Source organism: Oryza glaberrima, chromosome 7 (assembly GCF_000147395.1).
Source record: "Oryza glaberrima chromosome 7, OglaRS2, whole genome shotgun sequence".
Classification (NCBI taxonomy): Eukaryota; Viridiplantae; Streptophyta; class Magnoliopsida; order Poales; family Poaceae; genus Oryza; species Oryza glaberrima.
The window spans coordinates 757,726-776,443 of NC_068332.1; the positions used below are offsets into that span (position 1 = coordinate 757,726).

Genomic DNA, 18,718 nt, shown 5'->3' on the forward strand with positions numbered 1-18,718 from the left:
GATCCGGCCTTCACAAACTTCTCCCGGCCAACCACAAGTAGATCGGTGGCTCGGGAGCGACACCTAGCCATCTAGGAGTTCTCAACCTCCAAGAGTAAAAGATGATGCAAAGAACTGTCGGAGATGATGCAAGTGCTCACAAATCTTCACGAAGACCATAAGAAGCACCCACACAAACTCGAATCCACACTCTCACACACACACTAAATCCGAATCAAACATGGGTGGAGAGATGAATCGAGGAAGCAAGGCTCAAATGAACTAGAGAGAGAGCAAACCAAGGGCACAAAATGATTGCAAATGGAACCAGCAGCCCTCACAAGTGAGGGGAGGTGGGTATTTATACCCACATCACAAATCTGCCCGTTGGTGTGCAATAAAAGTGATTTTCGGAACTTCCAAAAATTCTAGATTTAAGAAATAATCGAAGTCAACGCAATTTTCGGAACTTCCGAAAATTTCCAGAAAACCAAAAAACTGTTCTGTGTATTTTCAGAACTTCCGAAAATTTCCAGAGAGTTCACAAACGGTTCTGTGTATTTTCGGAACTTTCGAAAATTTCCAGAACACTCCAAGAAGATAAATGCTTCCAAGAAAAATTGATTTTGAGCACACGCATCACTCCTTATATGTCTATGCATCATCCCCTTAATAGTACGGCTTTCCTACGACACAATGCAAGGAAAAAGATACAATATACCATTTGATCATTGCCGCATTGCATCGCGATGTCGCATTCACGGGATATGCATTGTGTTACAACACGTCGAGGACATAATAACCTTCACATTTGCTTGAATAAAAATGTTAGTCCTCTCTAATCGCATTATAATTAATCATCAAAATTATTAGGGGCCTAGATGCACTTTCAATATGACATCAGAAATCAAATTAGAAGTTTGGTTGAAATTGGAACGATGTGATGGAAAAGTTGAAAGTTAATATGTGTAAAAAAGTTTGATGTGATGGAAAAGTTGGAAGTTTAAAGAAAAAGTTTGGAACTAAAGAATGCCAGGGCCTCTGTTGGAGTACTTTTTTTTATCAAACTAATATTTATTATTTAATTAATTAATGGGGGCGTTTGATAAAGCACTGCATTCATTTATAATTTATTTATTTATTTTATTATGGGTAGACGACGGGAGTACTACTAGTATACTGGGAATAGGGCAGTTAGAGACGGAGGGGGCAGGGATGGAATTTCACGTGTCTTCCTTCCTTCTTTCTTCCCCCACGGATAAGAACCAGAAGAAGATGAGATCGGATCTGGGGTCTCTCTCTCGTCCCTCCTCTTCCCCTCTCTCTCTCTCATCGGCGGGCGGGTCATGGTGTTCTGCGACGGGGGCGAGTGATGACGGAAGGAAGAAAAAGGGAGGAGGAATCTTGTGGTGTCAGGAGGACTGGATGGAGAGAGGGGGAGCGACCGACGAGACGGACGAGCGGCGCGCGGCGACGCCTCAACTATCGACGCTGATTTGATTTGAGGGATGGAGGCGCATAGATCGATCGGTACGGCACTTACTACTTCCTTGCTTTGCTCTTCTTCTTCTTCTTCTTCTTCTTCTTTTTTTTTTTTTACTGGAAGTAGGTTACTTACCTCGCAAAATACTACTAGTAGAGTACTTTTTACCACCCTCGGACCCTCCCCTCCTCCTCCTTGTGCAGCTGAGGAGGAGCAGAGCAGGAGCAGGCAGGCAGGCAGTACTACCTTTTCGCTGCTGCTGCAGCCTTTTCTTCCCTCCCCGCGGCCAGGCCGCGGATCCGTCAACGCAGGAGAACAACATCCTGTCTCTCTCTTGTTTTCACACGCCGCAGGCAGATCATCAAACACAGAGCAGTCAGTCGACGGCTTTCTTCTTTTACTACTTCTTTCCTACCACAAGATATATGTAAATAAATAAATATCACTGTAAATTAAGCACTAGATTTCTTTTTTCCCATCAATCAAGTTTTTTTTTTAAAAGGTGCTACTGCCTAGTAGTATTTGTTGTTGGCCTGTAAGCGCTAGTACTTCTCTAATGTGAAATAAATACTACTCCATCCTTCTCTATTCACAAATTATTCATAAAAATTGCAGGGCATATTTTATTTTGTTAGGACAAGACTTTGACCATTAGTTACTATATTAAATATGTAATTTTCTTCGATGCTATTAGATTTTGTACTCAGAACTATTTTCTTCTGATTTATCATTTTGTACACAATACATAAAATATATTATTAGTACAGTAGTGATCGTTGGTCAAAGCTTTGTACCAGTGAAACAACATTCTCCGTATGCCCTATCAAAAGAGGAGGGAGTAACTTGTACTAGTATAACTTTATTTTCTCTGTACCCTCTAGAAAGGTGAAATCGACCTATGCATGCCATTGGTGGTTGGAGCACTGTATATGGTGCTCACGGCCTTATGGATAAAATTTTCACAAAACTAGTAGTACATACTTAACATGATATGATGTATCACAGAACTACATATTTAACACTAAATTTATCACAAAAATCACATATTTAAAGTGGAATATCACAATACTACATATTTATTAACAAATTTATCACAGAACTACATGTTTTATATCAATTTAATCACAGAATTTGGACATTTATAACTCACAAACATAATATTAGATCTAAGGATTTAAACCCTACAACATGTAGTTTTGTGATACTTGGCCTTAAACCTTTGGTTTTTGATAAATTTATTATTAAATCTGTAGTTTTGTGATATATACATCACGAAAAGGGAAAAAGAAAGGAGAAGGAGACCAATTGTCCAAAAAAAACAAATTTATTACCCATCTTTTCATGAACAAAGACATTACACACAGAAAAAGGAAAAAGAAAGGAGAACCCAAGCAAAAAAAAAAAAAAAAGAGCCCAAATCCACGCATATAGCAGAACCTCAATGATTTATACCAACTGCTTGCCAGTTGATTCAATCAACAAAATGAACAATTAAGGAGAAGGCGCATGATTCGTACAATAGTATAGCCCACTACTAACTCCAAATTATCTATAGTCATTTAATAGCCAATTCATACAATAGTTACCTATAAACATATACTACAATATCAATATCTTGTCCCACCTACTATACACATTACATCTTATTTTAAGTGTGTGCTGCAGCTAGCTACAAATCTATAGCCGCTGCTCCTCTCTCTGCTCTTTTATCTCATCGAAATTTGTTTATAGCTGGCTTATAGTATGCTATTGTACCCGCTCTAACACACTACAACTAGCCACGGATCATCAAACAAAAGGCAGTCCAGACCTCTACCTTTTTTCCCCCACTTCTTCCTTACCACAAGATAAGATCATTGTAAATTGAGCACCACATTTATTTTTTCTTCCTTTTGATAAAAAAAAATGCTACTGCCACTTTGTTGTTGGCTTGTACTATTAAACTAGTAATATTTCTTGAATGGGAAATAAGCAAACACTACTGACTTGTATAACTTTATTTCCTTTTTACTCTAGAGAAAGGGCAAATCCCCCTATGCATGCTATGAGGGTACTATAGGGTTTAGGGTTTAGAAAAATATATCAACATTTTCACAACACAGATTAAATATACTACAAAAATATATACAATGATGGATTGATGAACTAATTTGGTATTGTAGATGCTATTATATTTTCCTATAAACTCGATTAAACTTGAAGAGGTTTGACTTTAGGTAAAGAAATTTCCACCCAAGATTTAATAAACTCATCCTGGGTAAAAGATCCATCGTATTGTGATACATATAAAGAGAAATAAATAAGCTTTAGATAATGTTATAAGGATACCCATTGTGATTTATAAAATTTCAACCATTTTATTCATTTGGAAAAACCCAATAAAATATATATAGGGAATAGACAAATTCCACACACAAACCGAAAGTGATTTATATAACATGAAATGGAGGGAATACTGCAAACGCTTTACATGTCATTCCATCAAGTAGAAGATTGAGAGTACAATGAAGAGGCTAAGAACAAATAGACCTTATATAGGAGTACATCAAATTGGACATCTCACAAAAAAAAAAACAGAGCTTCGACGGGGCTGCCATCTTTCTAAACTTGTGTTTCTGTAGGACCTAGGGCGCTGCCATAAACTTGTTGCAATGGTGTTTCCACGCTCTTGAAAACTCAGGCATTGCGCGCTCTCCAGATTGCCTAGATTACCAAGACTGTAATTGTGTTTGTCCCTTTCAAGTGCGGCTCTGGTAAGTTCGCTGCCATCTTTAGCCATTGGTCTAGGGTTTTTTTTGCCTTGGCACATTACCCATCTGATTCCAAGCCTACTGGAGGAGCAAGTTCCATAATTGCTTCATCCATATGCAACAGATGAACATGTAGTCAACTGTTTCCTGACCATTTAGCAAAGCTTGTAGACATCGTGATGTGTTCTATTCCCTTCAGCAAGGGGAGGATGACTCAGTCGTGTGGAAGTTCACTGCCGACGGGGTTTTCTCTGTTTCCTCTGCCTATGATTTCCTCTTCTTGACCTCGGTGAAGTTCTCTTTCGGTGAGTTGATTTGGAAGGCCAGGGCACTGGCAATGGTGAGGCTCTTCCTCTGGTTGGCTGCCAAGGGTAGGTGCTTGACTGCAGACAACCTTTGCAAGCGGGGCTGGCCCCATGATCCAACCTGCCTTCTCTGCACATCTGCGCCGGAAGACTGCACTTATCTTTTCACCAACAGAGTATGGCAGCTGCTGAGAGCATGGCTGAATATGGCGTTCTCCCTTCCCAGTCACCATGGCTGGGAGCTGGCGGTTTGGTGGCCGCATGTGCGAAGCTGTTTTCAGACAATATACAGGAAGGATTTTGACTCCCTATTTATGCTGGTTTGCTGGTGGATTTGGAAAGAACGCAATGCAAGAGTTTTCGATCAGAAGTACAAGATGGTCGAGCAGCTGGTAGGTTTTGGTCTGGAGAGCTGCCGGTATCTTTCATTCAAGTGAGGAGTAGCCTTGGGGCCTGTTTTTCCTGTACATAGTTTCCTCTTGCCCTCTCTTTTCTGTTTGCTTTCGGAGCGTTGCTCCGGCTTGACAGTTTAATGTCGTGACATCTCTATAACTCCTACTTTACCTTGATGAAATTTGGTCAGTGCCCTTCCGTAGACCCGGCAATATACCCACTCCCATAAAGCTGTAGGACAGATAGAAGCAGAGTTCATGCTTTGAACTGATGTCTAGCCAAAATAGAGCAGATAAGAGGGCTAAATCCAGGTGGACATGTGTGAGTTGTTTTTTTAACTTATTCTGTTAAGTAAAAGGTAATCTGCATACGATCCTATTTAGATTTTTGGTTAATCCCATATAGTCATGAACATATTCCTGGAACTGATATTATTGCTCTACATATTCATTTGGCATTACTAGTGCATGCTGCATGTTGGTCAGTTGGTGTCAATGTTAGAATGTTGCAGTCCTATAAGATGGCGGGTTTATATTCTCCTGTACAATGTTGTTTCTGCTGCATTTTTGTTTGATTATGTTATTCGATCTTTTTTTTAATATTACAATTCTCTACTGACTTTTGCATCACTTCATTTCCAAAGTATACCGTCCCGGGTGTAATGATATTAAGGTTGGCAATAATTAGAACTTCCATTGTGCATGTGTTGAAAACATTTCCTTTCAAGTTGTCCATTACTATTCACCTGTAAAATATTGTCTTGTCTAGATGGTGATGTAAGTTCGTTTGGCCCTTAGGCCAAACAAATATTGCAGTGTGGTATTTCTTGATTTTACTTAGATATGTCTTTTTTTTTGGAATGGTGCAGTGGGCCTAAGGAAAGCATGTTTGCTGCATCTAAAGTATCATAATATTTTTGTGCCTGCCATGTGCATTTTGTTGCCATGTATGGGAGGAATAGCCAATTTGATCCGCAAATTGCAACTATTGTTTTACTCAAACTCCTTCATGGACTCCCCTGCGATGCTACTTAGGGAATCCTATTGTCTCTGTTAGAAACTCACCTTCAGAAATGCCTCGTATACCCTCGCTCACATAGATTATTATAGGGAGAGTAGAAAAAACTGGGATGGCACATATACGATCCACCTGTGAGGCTGTGATGGGAACATTTTACCCTTAAGTAAATTTGGTCCGCCTATCTTAGGCTGGCCCGGCTAAAGATGGGAACATTTTAGCATGGTGAAACTTATGCAGAATTATGCATGAATGAATAAGAGTAGATGAGGTTGATCTAGATTTTTGTTTGTTGTTAATCATTAATGCTGATAATATCAATGTAAGATTTTTTTCCTTGTTTAAAAATGCAGACGCTGCACCAAAGTTTGTAAGTGATGCAGTATAGGTTGTCCACAAAGTGTTTATGCCCCTGCACAAGTTGTTCATTGTTTTCTTATATTATACACCTTTTCATATTTTGGCCTATATCTACGTAATCTATGCATTGCACTGTTGCTGCATTTAATATGAAGTTCTTATGGTCATTCCTCACTCCTAAATGATTTAGGTTTTGTTATCAATTGTAACGAACCGAGTTTTCTGTAACATCGCATGGCAAAGGCCAAAATGCAAAACACTCTAGAAGAAACAAGCGTCAGGGTAACAAACCTAGCTTTGGATCGATCTTGAGGTCGGTGGTGAAATATAGTGTTGAGTGCATTGACTTCCAGGATACCATTTACCCGTGGAAGGTTGATAAGCTCGACTTCCTCGGCTGCATGTCCATCCTCGTTGGCATCCTCCTTATCTCCATTGATGGACCTTGCTGTTCAAGATCTTGTTGCCTATGCTTATCTCCATTGATGGACCTTGCTGTTCAAGATCTTGTTGCCTACGCAGAGTTATGGAGCATGTTGTGCTGAAGGAAGGCAATGAGGGTGCCATCTTTCTTCATCGTCAGTGTTGAATTGGTATACCTTGCCATCTCCATGTAGCTCGTTGAGAGGATAATGAGGTTTCTTGGGGAGGAAAAGGAGAGAGCGCTAAAGTCCAATCAGTGCTCTGTCAGATGCATCATCCTGGACATCGAGTGGTAAAATTCTGAGGAAGATGAGATCTTGATCAGATAGATAATAAGAGAGTAATAGTATATTAATTATTCAGAAAAATGACATGGATATGTGAACTTGCAGCTGTAGCAGTGATAGACGCAAGTGGCCTAGATGCACTTGAAGAAGTATTTTGTTTTATTCAATGTTGGTACATACAGTAGCAGCAGGACGATTTGTCTGTTGGTTAAGCAAACTGTGTTAGTCTGTGGCATCCAGTATGTGCAGCTGTATTCATACGACATGCTGAACATTCTGTATGTTTGACCAAGTAGAACTGTACAAACCTTTCAAGTAGGTGAGTAGATTTCACAATTGGCAAGCTGATTTGCCATGGATCAGATTATGTTTAACATTTGGTCACACTGTATGATGTTCGATTTCCTCTGTATAATACAAGTTCTAATGAACTATTGCAGCATTTAGACTACAGTTTCTTTTGTATTGATGGATGCATATTTTTAATTTTGAAAGTTCAGTATTATCCATAGTTTGAAGTCCAAAGTGTTCAGGATTTATACAAGTTTCCCCCCCTAATGTAGAACAATTTGCCGGGTCGGCCAAAGGAACCTAATGTAGAACAATGTCAGCACAGTATTCTGGAGGTAAGGAATGATGTGGAGGAAGAATCAGAAAGCAATTACGGGACAGGGGAGCAGTCTTCCTGCTAAAGCAGAGTCAAGGACTCAAGGTACAGTTAACAAAATTTTCTTTTTAGTCTTGGCACTATGATTTTTCGTTGTATATTTGATGTTATGCACCCCTACAAGAAGTGATTCTAGGAAGTTTATACAACAAGTCAAGACCAGTACTTGAAAAAATAATAATGCCAATCAAGTCATCTAACTAAAGAAAATACATATACTCCCTCTGTTGAACTAAGCAATTACAAATTCTGATAGTTATTAAAGTAACCTCTCAAGTAATTGCTAGAGCTGGATATTATTCCACGTTTGAAAATAATTGATGTGGTTCATGTGCAATGTCTATGATATGTCCTATACATTAATCCTTCTATTTCATGTGCTACGTTCATTTTAGCCTGCTGAGGTTCATGATATTTACCACTGTTTTATATGCTACTGAACTGCTGGATATTGCTTCACTCTTTGCTCTTTAGCCTGACTACACTAAACTTGCTTGATAGAAGCAAATGCAGCATTTGGAGACTCACTATTACTACCTTGCATCTGATTTTTTATCTTATAAAACTTCAAATATGCATCACACGAGTTAATCAAAAGCTTTGTAATCAGTATCACTATTACATGCCTGTGCTTGCCCATAAAAATTCAGTACTATTTTCATATTAGGCATGTGGCTTTCTGAGATGGAAGAAACCTTTTATCAGTTGATTTACAAAGTACTATGCTACAGTTAAATCCGTCAAGCACTTAGCCATTTCTGCCCAGCAACTAGCAGTCCTCTTTTCAAATACACCCTCACAATCTTCAGTATTTGTTTCTTCCAAATACGACGGCGGATCAGAGTAAAGTGAAGAGGATAGGGGAACAGTTAGAGTAAAGTGAAGAGGACTGGGAACAGTTAGACAGCAGAAATAGCAGAGTGCCACAAAGTACTGCTCATGTAAGTCAGTAAGTTAAAACTACATTTGGTAATAGAAATAAATTTATATTATATGAAGAGTTGATTTATTTTGCTTTTCTCTGTCTCGGCCATAGAATGTTCTGAAATTAGTTCCTTTTTTTAGTTCTGGCATCAAGTATCAAACAAAACTGTGGGGACGATTGAAATTACATTTTAGAACTTCAATGCTTAATGGATAATTTAAGCTTGAGTTGAACATCTATAGGTCTATACGACACATTGTATTATGCATTCAGGAGAAGTAGATAGATGAATCAGTACTTTAGTCTAAGCTGACTACAAGACAACCCAGTAAAGAGAAGTACTGGATAAAACAAAAACACTCTAGACTTCATATTCTGACTCCAGACGGCAATAGGTGATAAACTGATTTCACTAATATTCTCAGTCCCTAGATCACCTTGATCACTTCCATTCATACAAATATATTAAAAATGGAGTAGATAAAATGTACAGGCTGAGCGACTGGGAACAGGTATAGAGAAAAAACTCAATTTTCGTTACCCTTTATGTAGACTGTAACTCATAGTTCCAAGGAACAGAAGTTCTCATGCACTTCGAGGAGATACTTATCCTTTCCAACATTTACAACCTTATTTATCAGTTGATCTATAAACTGACAATCTCAGGTCACAAGACATCTATGGCAATGGATAACAATGTTGATGGCCACACCAACATCGTCGACAGGATCAGTTGATATTAGTGGTCAGTTTCAGTTGATCTTAATTTTTTAGACTTAGTTTTTTCAAATCCATATATGTGCATCTTTTTTAATTTTAGAGCTCAGTTGGACAAAGGAAGAGGGAAGTTTTTTTTTTGACTAAGCTGTGAAGGAGAGATCATAGGAAGGACTAATAAGCTAATATATATATTGTTTGCTGGCAACATTGGTTCTTCCATTCTAGTTTTTAACTGTATTGCCGAGAACCCTGACGTTTGAATGGTTATAAGTTTAGAACTAGAGAAGTTCAATCACTGTGTTGTTCTCTACAAGCACTGTTTGAACGTCAAGTTTACAAATGGCATGACCTTAGCCTATCTATGGATTATGGGCTCTATTAATGAGCATTTATATATATACACATATAATCAATCTTGAAGAGCCCCCCACTGAATCTTCAGTTTTTTTTTTTTTTGAGAATTGAATCTTCAGTTTTTGATGTTGCACTATTGACAACTGCATGCTGTTCTTACATAAGTATTGAAATTTATAATGGTAGCATCTAATCTTGTGATTTTGCTTAAGACCTGGTTACACAAAATGATGAAGTTATAGCATCTAATCTAACTATGTCGTGTAACATTTCTAGGTTACTTAACTCTACAGTGATATAAATATTTGCTGAACCTCATAGCTGTCCGTCAGTCTCATCTTTGCTATACAATTTAGTTTTTGTCAGATGCTACGTTGCAAGCTCCTACCACGTTAATTTCATATTATGATAGCTTGGATGAGCTTCATTGTGGCGATGATCATCAGTTATATAAATTAAGCTGTGTTTTTTAAGTTGTTGGAGGGGGATGATAGACTATCTCATCGTTTTTTAATGAGAGGAATCCATTAAAACAGGTGTGTTGCATGAAAAGTAGCATAATGATGCATGGGCACATATGAGTATTCTAACTGCAATTGAGTTTTTCAATCTCATTCCATCTCTTTTTGGGGCAAACGTTTATTATAGCAACAGGAAGTGAGAAATTAGTTTCATTTCAGTACAAATTGTGCAAAAGCTTGATGCTATTTGATTTGCATTATCGTATTTTTTTTATTGTAAGCAAAACATATTTATTTGAGGCTCACAGTCACAGAGCGTGGGCGTGGCAATCTTGAAATTAATTGGCAAAACATATTTCCTGTTTGTTTATTTTTCCCCTTCCCTGGCGTATTATTATTATATTGGAGTAGTAAGTATTGTACCCATCCATTCCCCTCTCTCTCGCCTCCTCACCCTCACGAACTCACACCCCACTCTTCCCTCCTGCACCGCCATGGCCATGGCTGCGTCATCTGTTCTTCGAGCAGCGGGGGCTGCGGCGATGCGGGCCTCGGCCGCGAGGGCGGCGATCCCTGCTGCCTTTTCCCACATGGAGGCGGTCCTGCTCTCTGCGCCACAGTATGGGTAAGCGATTCTAGGGTTTGCTTCCCCATCTCGCTTTTCCTCCTCTCCCCCTTCCCCTACCCTACCCTGACCTGCACCTGGATTTTGCTTCCCAACTTCACTTCCGACTCCTTTATCGGCTTTAGCCCCCATCTCTTCTCATCCGGTCTCTCAACCTGGATCTGGATGGATTTTGCAGGGTTTGTTCCAGGACACAGGGAGGGGTGGCTTTCGTGGCTGCCATTTTCTGTAGGAGTTACTGCTCATCATCGAATGGGTTGAACACCACCGCTGCAGGTGGTAGGGAGGGAGTCCTCTCCAACTTCTAATGGATTTCTGATTGATCATCTAGTTTTACTCTTATTTTGATTGCGCTGCGCCTCCTCTTGCAGACCCAGAGGGCAATAAACTCTATAAGATCTCTGCTCAAGATGTATCAGCCAATGGTTTATGTAGGGAGTTTAACCAGCTCTTCAGCTTCTACTGGATTTCTAATCAATTTCTAACATAACAACTGCTGGTACTCTTTTCTTGATCATGTCTCTTCCTGCAGGTCCAAAGGGAGAGATGCTTTATCAGATCAGCCCTGTTGCAGGTCCAAATGGGCAAAAACTCTACAAGATCGTCCCTGCTGCTGGGTCAGTAGGCACGTTTGGTACGTAGTTTAACCAGCTCTTCGGCTACTGGATTTCCAGTGGATCAACTAGTGTTCCTCTATCTTAATTATGGTGTCTCTTTGCTTGCAGATCCCGCTGAAGGAACCCCCCACAAGGTTGCAATATCTAACAGGGTATGTTGTTCTGTACAAAGAAATAAACTTAAATTTGGTTTAAATTTAGCTGGGGTGGCTTTGAATGGCATCTCAGCTAAGCAAAGCTGGGTTAAACCTGCAAGGCAGGGCTGTCGTGGCTATGGTCCAGGGCCCCCGGCAGCTGAGGGGCCCTGGCTGCATAACACATTGGTCCTGTTGTGGAGAGCACACCTTTGAAGGCGATAGGATGTCCAACAGCCACAGTTTAGAAACAGGTTAGACTATAGAGTGCCAGCTGAAGTTCTTGCATTTTTGTCGGGCAAGGGAGTTCCACAAGGGATTGGAGCCCACAGGAGAGATGCAACTAAGGAAGATCACTCTGTATGCAGAGCTTATTGTATCACCCTGAAAAATACTATTTCCAAGATTAGCTGCTGTGCTTGTTATGCGGGAACGCTAGCAATTGCAACAGTACACTGCGACAAGTCCTCAAGGATAGCGCCTGCATTGCGAGAGTCCCCTGCAAGTGTTTCTCATTGTTTTGTTAATTTGCACTTAAAAGGCATTGCCTTGCATACGTTGGGTTGCCATACTTCGCTGTACCTGATTTCTACTATTATTGACTTCGATGGTGATCTAATACAGTCAACTGTGCACATGTAATTACTGTTTAATGTACTTATATTATGCAGCCCTTGACAAATGAAGAGGTTCGACAGCTGGCTTTCGATCATCAAAAATGGTTAGTAAACCGCACGTTCTTTGAATTTAGATTTTCTTTTCAGGATAAATTATGAAGAGTTTTCTTTTGTTTTTTGTGAATCAAATGAAAATGTCATCCCTTCCCAACTAGCTTTGGTTGTGTTATGTAAATAAGAGTTAGTACATATTGATGAGGAAATTCTTTATATGACATCCTAATTCCTAAATTGCTAGGTTTGTTATGTGCTATTCCCATGTATGTCACTTGCTAGACCTTTCAGCCCCTTTATGCCACTCTCTTCACCTTATAGATAGAAAATGACTAATTTATCCTGATTACTTCAACCTATCCTATCCTTTTCTTTCATTTACTTCTAACTTATCTTTTCTTTCTCAATCCTTTTATTAAGTTTAGAGTTCTCTCTTTTGATGACAAATTCTAATGTTTTGTTTTCTTATATTCCCATTACTTAGGTCGACTGACATCCGTGAAGCCAAGTGGAGTGAAGCAGAAATATGGAAGCAGCTTAATGAGAAGGTAGATAAAATTTCTGAAAGGTATGAGAAAGTATTTACTTATTTTGACATGATTTCATTGAAACAGCATTCAGTAACTATTGTTTTGCATGGTGTTTGTCATTGTTTTTTTTTGTTTCAGTGTCAAGAAACCTACCGGGTTTAATGAATTGCTGGCCAACTTCGGCGTCAAGGTACCTGAAGATCCTTTTTGGTGGTGGACATCTGTTTTGACTATCGTGATTCCTGCAGGAGCTTTTTTTATCTTTCGATTTGTCAAGGCACTTGATGATTTCATCATCATTGTGACCCAAAAGCTTATGCCAGCTTACAAGCAGCTAAAAGGCGCCTTCAAAGCGAAGCTTGAGGATATGAAAGCTAATCCAATGGAATGGGAAGAGGGAGATTCCGTGGAGTTACATGAGCTGTTTTAGATGTTTTTGTAACAAAAGTAACAATGAGTCTCGATAAACTGCATTTTTGCTTAGGGCTTTGGCCGATTTGGTTATCTTAGGTGAATTTTGTTCATGTCATTTTTAATCTTTCTTGTAGCATATGCTACTACTGGATTTCAGATCCTTCTTCTTATATGATGCCTAAAAACATACAATGCTGTTTCATAGATTGCTTGGTGGTAATATTATGAAATTGTGATGATGAGTTTTATATGCTAGTGCCAGATTTTCACTCTCTTGTTGGATGAACATATGTATGCTGCAGGAATTAATTGCCTGATGTTGATTCTGCTAATATCTCTATAAATTGCTTGCTTGATACTACTAATTTGGAATTGGCCAACTGCTATGAACTTGTGACGATGAGCACAATTTGTTTCACTTGTTTCGATTCAGTGATCACAGACACAACTGGTGTTTCTGGCAACCCTGTTTTCTTTGGCAGCCCCTCCAGTTTGATTGATATCCTTGTGGTAGTTTTTTTTAGATAATCCTTGTGGTAGTTTTGCATGCAGCAACCGGCGAACAAATTTACCGCCGCATAATCAGGGTGTAGTGGGGTTAATGGGGTAGTTACAGCCAGTTATTTACACGTAGTTATGGAGTTTATAATTGTGGTGTGAATAGTGAGTTTGTGACACTGTCTGTCTCTACCATTTCTTCTTCAGTGTGTTTGGTTCTCGTTCTTGTTCAGTTGCCTGCCTGCGAAACCAAGCGACGTCTCTTGGCGTCCTCCTCGCCGCGCGCGCCATGGCCGGCAAGAGGCCGGGAGACGCGCCGCCCGGCGACACGGCCGCCAAGAGGGCGAGAACCGCCGCGCGCCGGCAGAAGACCACCGTGTCGGCGCGCCTCCGACGCTCGGAGACGAAGCACGACACCTACGTCGTGCGTGTCGGCGGCAGCCGCGTCGTCGCCACCGTGACCGCGCGACCCGCCGTGGCGCGCCGGTGGGTGTTCTCCACGCGGTGGCGCCACGGCCGCCGCCTCCGCTCCGGCGCCGGGCTCACCGTCGTCATGGGGGTGCAGTGGACGCCGCCGCTTCGCGCGCTCGCCGGCGGCGCCGAGCCGCGGCCGGGCACGCTGCAGCTCTGCGTGGGCAGCCGGTGCCTCGTCTTCCAGGTCGCTCAGGGCAATGCCGTCCCCGCCGCGCTCCGGCGGTTCCTCGCCGACGGCGGCGTGGCGGCGTTCGTGGGCTACGGCATCCGCTCCGACTGCCGGAAGCTGGCCGCCCACCATGGCCTTCATGTGGCGTGCACGCGCGAGCTCCGCGCCGTGACCGGCATGGGCAACGCGTCCATGGCGCGCATGGCAGAGGAGCTCCTCGGGCTCGCCGGAATCAAGAAGCCGGCGGCGGTGGGCAGGAGCAGGTGGGACGCGCCGAAGCTGTCCAAGAAGCAGGTGAAGTACGCGTGTGTCGACGCCTTCCTCTCCCACCGCCTCGGCGTCCATGTCGGCGCCGCGCCGCCGTCGACGTCGTCGACTTCTTCTTCCGACTCGGCGTGAAGCCGGACAAGGCCTAGCTTACAATTTCTTCGGAATTGTCCGCTCATAGCACGATGGAATTGCCCGATTGTAGCCCGACGCGCTGCTTCAATGGCTCGATATGAAAGACGGCCAGCTCTACAACTTTTGGTGCCATATCTTCCAAAACCAAGTTGTGTACCATCCGGTTCGCAACCCCTACTACATCTGCATTTACTATATTTACTATATTTCGTAATATGATATCCAAGTAAACCTATGCCGATTTAGTTGATAATAATTGCTACTCTAGTGGTAAAATAAGTTTAAGTGTAAGTGAAGAATAATTTGATGTAATTGTTGGTGACTTGGTATTGTAAATTTGTAATGTTTAGATGTGTCATGTATCACCAATTGCTACATTATCTAAAAAAAATTCAGCAATTGTTAAGTTGATAAATGTGGAGTGTGATTTAAGTATAATGTGATAGATCATAGTAAGACCATTATTTGTATATAACTACGTTTGATATAAAAATCAAAGTAACTAGAGTACCAGCTTCTAAATTTATGATGTCACCATAATCTGGAATCGTGTTTTGATACTTACAAGGTTTTTTTTTTCTTTTTGCACGGGGAATATTGATTCTCCCTTCTTCCATTTTTGTATGACGCTGATATACAACTCAAAAAAATATTTTAATATTTGACGTTGGTATATACCCTGAAAATCATTTTCCAAAAGTCATTTCAAATGTTCTTTCATTTTGTCAAACATGTCACTGTCAGAAACTTCCTAAACAAAAGGATGCAGGGAGTACTTAAAAACTGGAACATATGCAAACAATGTTTTACGCATTCATATACGTGCCTTAAGACATACTACCATGAGTTGTTATTCTCTTTGCAAAATTCAAGCCTATTTACACTTAGTCTACAACTCTATAAAAGTTACAAAACTCCCCTTCTATGAGGAAAGTTGAAATTTTCCCTGGGGTTTTGGATCCTATCCGGTTTGTGATAAGTAAAAGTTATCACAAAGTAAAACAGTGGTAGTAATGCATAAACTGAAAAAGGGATGTCTCTTATCTTCTCGAGAAACGGGGCTAAACAATAATACTACACGTACAGTACACACTAACACGGCTTAACACATGGAGTACTATACTTTGCAAATTTCAAGGCCGCGTGTTCCGAAAGGTTTTCATATTCCCCTTTCGAAAACTTGAAAAATTTTCACGAAATTTTGGGTTGTATTAGGTTTGTGTTTTGAAAATTGGAAGTGGCAAGTCAATTAAGGTAAAGATTTTCTGCTAAAAAAACGACGTCGTCTCCCCTCACGCCGAACAATCCAAGAAACCCCAAGAAGAAGCACACCGGCGCCGCCGCGGCATGGTCGCCGCCAAGACCACCACCGTGTCCACGCGCCTCCGCCGCTCAATGCGCGCGCACGACGAGTACGTGGTGCGCGTCGGCAGCAGCCGCCGCCGCCGCCGCCTTCTCGCCACCGTGACCGCGCACCCGGGCGTGGCACGCCGGTGGGTGCACACCACGCTGTGGCGCCACGCCCGCCGCCTCCGCTCCGGCGACGGGATCACCGTCGGCATGGGCGTGCAGTGGACCCCGCCGTTCCGCGCGCCGGCGGCGGCGGCGCGGCGGCCGTGCACGCTGCAGCTGTGCGTCGGGCACCGGTGCCTGGTGTTCCAGCTCGCGCGCGCCGGCGCTGTCCCCGCCGTGCTCCGGCGGTTCATGGCCGATGCGCGCGCCGCCTTCGTCGCCCACAACGTCCGCCACGACTGCCGCAAGCTGGGGGAGCACCACGGGCTGGAGGTGGCGCGCGGGGTGGAGCTGCGGCGGCTGGTGGCCGGCATGGGCAACGCGTCGATGGAGCGCATGGCGGAGGAGCACCTCGGGTTGGTCGGGGTGTGGAAGCCGCGGAGGGTAGGGACGAGCAGGTGGCACGCGCGGAGGTTGACGAAGGGGCAGGTGGAGTACGCCTGCGTCGACGCATGCCTCTCCTTCCACCTCGGCGTCCACCTCGACGCCGGCGACATCTGAAGCCCACGCCGGCGACGACGGTGAGAACTACGGGCAGTTTACTTTTACTACAAGAAAATTTTACTCGATCGCTTTCGGTAAAAATAGTAGTAGAATACAAGCGTCTTTGGTGGATGGATGTAAGTTTTTTAGATGCAATGGTGCAGATGAATTTTTGTACACCCAATCTGTGATAATTTGTCTATGATAATTTGTGTCTGCGCTTGTGTTATGCAGTGTGCTTGTATATTGTATTATTATTAATTAATCGTGCTAATTCATTGCACTTTGTATTGGTGGATAAATGTAAGTGGAAATAATGTGATGTAATTGTTGATGACTTGGTATTATGAACTTATAATTTTTTTCTGGGACTAGCTATACATTTAATTGTCGTCAAATTTTAACAAATAATTTGACAGGTGTAAATGTATTACAATTGTGATGTAATTATATTCGTAACTTATATGTAACTATAGTGCAACTTGTATATAACTTTTAAAATCTTTAGGTGATATATTATTTTCGTGAAACGGAGGTAATGGGACCGAATCCCCTCACATGTGTGTTGTGCTTTTTTTCCTACCTCCCTTGCACGGATTTTAAAGCAAATCAAATGGTTTAAAATTATGTGAAATTTACATACAAATTACATTGTATTGTTTGCAAATAATAATGTAATCATACTGTGTTCAAATTTTTGGAGAAAATTTATCGATAAATATATAACAATTTTCTTTTGCCATGTCAGCAAAAGAAAACGCCGGCCGGTTTTATTAAGGGAAGAAAGCAGCATTTCAAACGGTACAACAGTACTGATGTTGAGGCAACAATCTCTACATATATAGCCATCCTAATGATAGTCCGGGAACACCATAATGTACCATATTTTTACTAATTTTTAATAAGTTCATAGAAATGTGCCATGTATAAAGTACTAATGTCAGTATGTAACTGACTTTTGTAAGGCAATCATATGTATAAGTATGTCTTATATATGAAAAATAGAAAATAGAGTGCCAAGTGTTAGCTTGGTTACACATTCGTACATTGCACCAACACATAATCATAGTCAGTTAATCACAATTAATTTAATTTTATCGCAATTAAATAGGGTTGTAATCGTGCCTTAACACGCACCGAGAAAATGTATAATTGTCTTTGCAATTTTCAAGTTATATAGACGTTTCACAGAAACCGTAAATTTCCTGGAATTTTGGATCCAATCCGGTGTGTGATTTCAACTTTGAAAGCTGCCGTCTCCCTGCTCGACACACCGGCGACGCGTCATCATGGTCACCGCCGTGTCCACTCGCCTCCGCCGCTCCACCCGCACGCACGACGAGTACGTGGTGCGCGTCGGCGGCCGCCATGTCGTCGCCACGATGACCGCGCACGCGGGCGCGGCGCGCCGGTGGGTGCACGCCACGCGGTGGCGCCTCGGCCCCCGCCTCCGCGCCGACGGCGTGGCCACCGTCGGCATGGGGATGCAGTGGACGCCGCCGTTCCGGCGCGCCACGATCCGGCCGGGCACGCTGCAGCTGTGCGCGGGGCACCGGTGTCTGGTGCTCCAGCTCGCGCGCGCCGACGCCGACGCCGCCGTCCCCGCCGCGCTCCGGCGGTTCCTGGCCGACGAGCGCGTCGTGTTCGTGGGCTACGGCGTGCGCTCCGACTGCCGCAAGCTGAAGGAACACCACGGGGTGGAGGTGGCGCGCACGGTGGAGCTGCTGTCGCTGGCCGGCATGGGGAACACGTCGATGCAGCGGATGGCGGAGGAGCACCTCGGGTGGTTGGTTTAATTTACCTATTTGGTTTGGTACCCTAACAAAATTTTGGTAGTGGCACTACCAAGGTTTTGGTAGGGTAGCATAGTACATGCGAATGTTTGGATTAGTGCCAATTTTTGGTGGGTCAATTTTGGATTGGTACCAATGAAGGGCTACCAATGAGCTGTCTGATATGAACTTGTGATCATGAGCTTAATTTGCTTGAATTGTTCCATTCGGTGATTACAGTAGGTTCCATTGACATTCTGTCAAAACCAAGTTTTGTGTGATTCATTGCTGTC

The 18,718-nt window shown here is 42.4% G+C and overlaps 3 protein-coding genes across 13 annotated transcripts; all 3 read left to right on the forward strand.

Moving 5' to 3' along the window:
- Positions 1-1,215: 1,215 nt before the first annotated feature.
- Positions 1,216-13,307, forward strand: LOC127779657 (uncharacterized). 11 transcript variants are annotated; one of them, XM_052306504.1, is made up of 12 exons: positions 1,216-1,509; positions 7,561-7,709; positions 8,507-8,605; positions 9,256-9,334; positions 10,653-10,749; positions 10,928-11,028; positions 11,121-11,180; positions 11,282-11,383; positions 11,475-11,518; positions 12,172-12,221; positions 12,656-12,719; positions 12,840-13,001. In XM_052306504.1, exons 4-12 carry the CDS (start codon positions 9,286-9,288, stop codon positions 12,861-12,863), a joined length of 591 nt encoding a protein of 196 aa, XP_052162464.1. In that variant the 5' UTR covers positions 1,216-1,509; positions 7,561-7,709; positions 8,507-8,605; positions 9,256-9,285; the 3' UTR covers positions 12,864-13,001. The 11 variants fall into 11 exon arrangements, with proteins under 11 accessions (XP_052162464.1, XP_052162458.1, XP_052162456.1 ...); XM_052306496.1 differs by having other exon boundaries at positions 1,232-1,509; positions 8,396-8,605; positions 12,656-12,739; positions 12,840-13,307; XM_052306495.1 differs by having other exon boundaries at positions 1,232-1,509; positions 8,474-8,605; positions 12,656-12,739; positions 12,840-13,307.
- A 2,698-nt stretch (positions 13,308-16,005) lies between these two features.
- On the forward strand, positions 16,006-16,671 carry LOC127779236 (uncharacterized). The gene has a single exon (XM_052305973.1). It carries the CDS (start codon positions 16,006-16,008, stop codon positions 16,669-16,671), a length of 666 nt encoding a protein of 221 aa, XP_052161933.1.
- Positions 16,672-17,942: 1,271 nt separating this feature from the next.
- LOC127779237 (3'-5' exonuclease-like) lies at positions 17,943-18,449 on the forward strand. The gene has a single exon (XM_052305974.1). It carries the CDS (start codon positions 17,943-17,945, stop codon positions 18,447-18,449), a length of 507 nt encoding a protein of 168 aa, XP_052161934.1.
- The last annotated feature ends 269 nt before the right edge of the window (positions 18,450-18,718 follow it).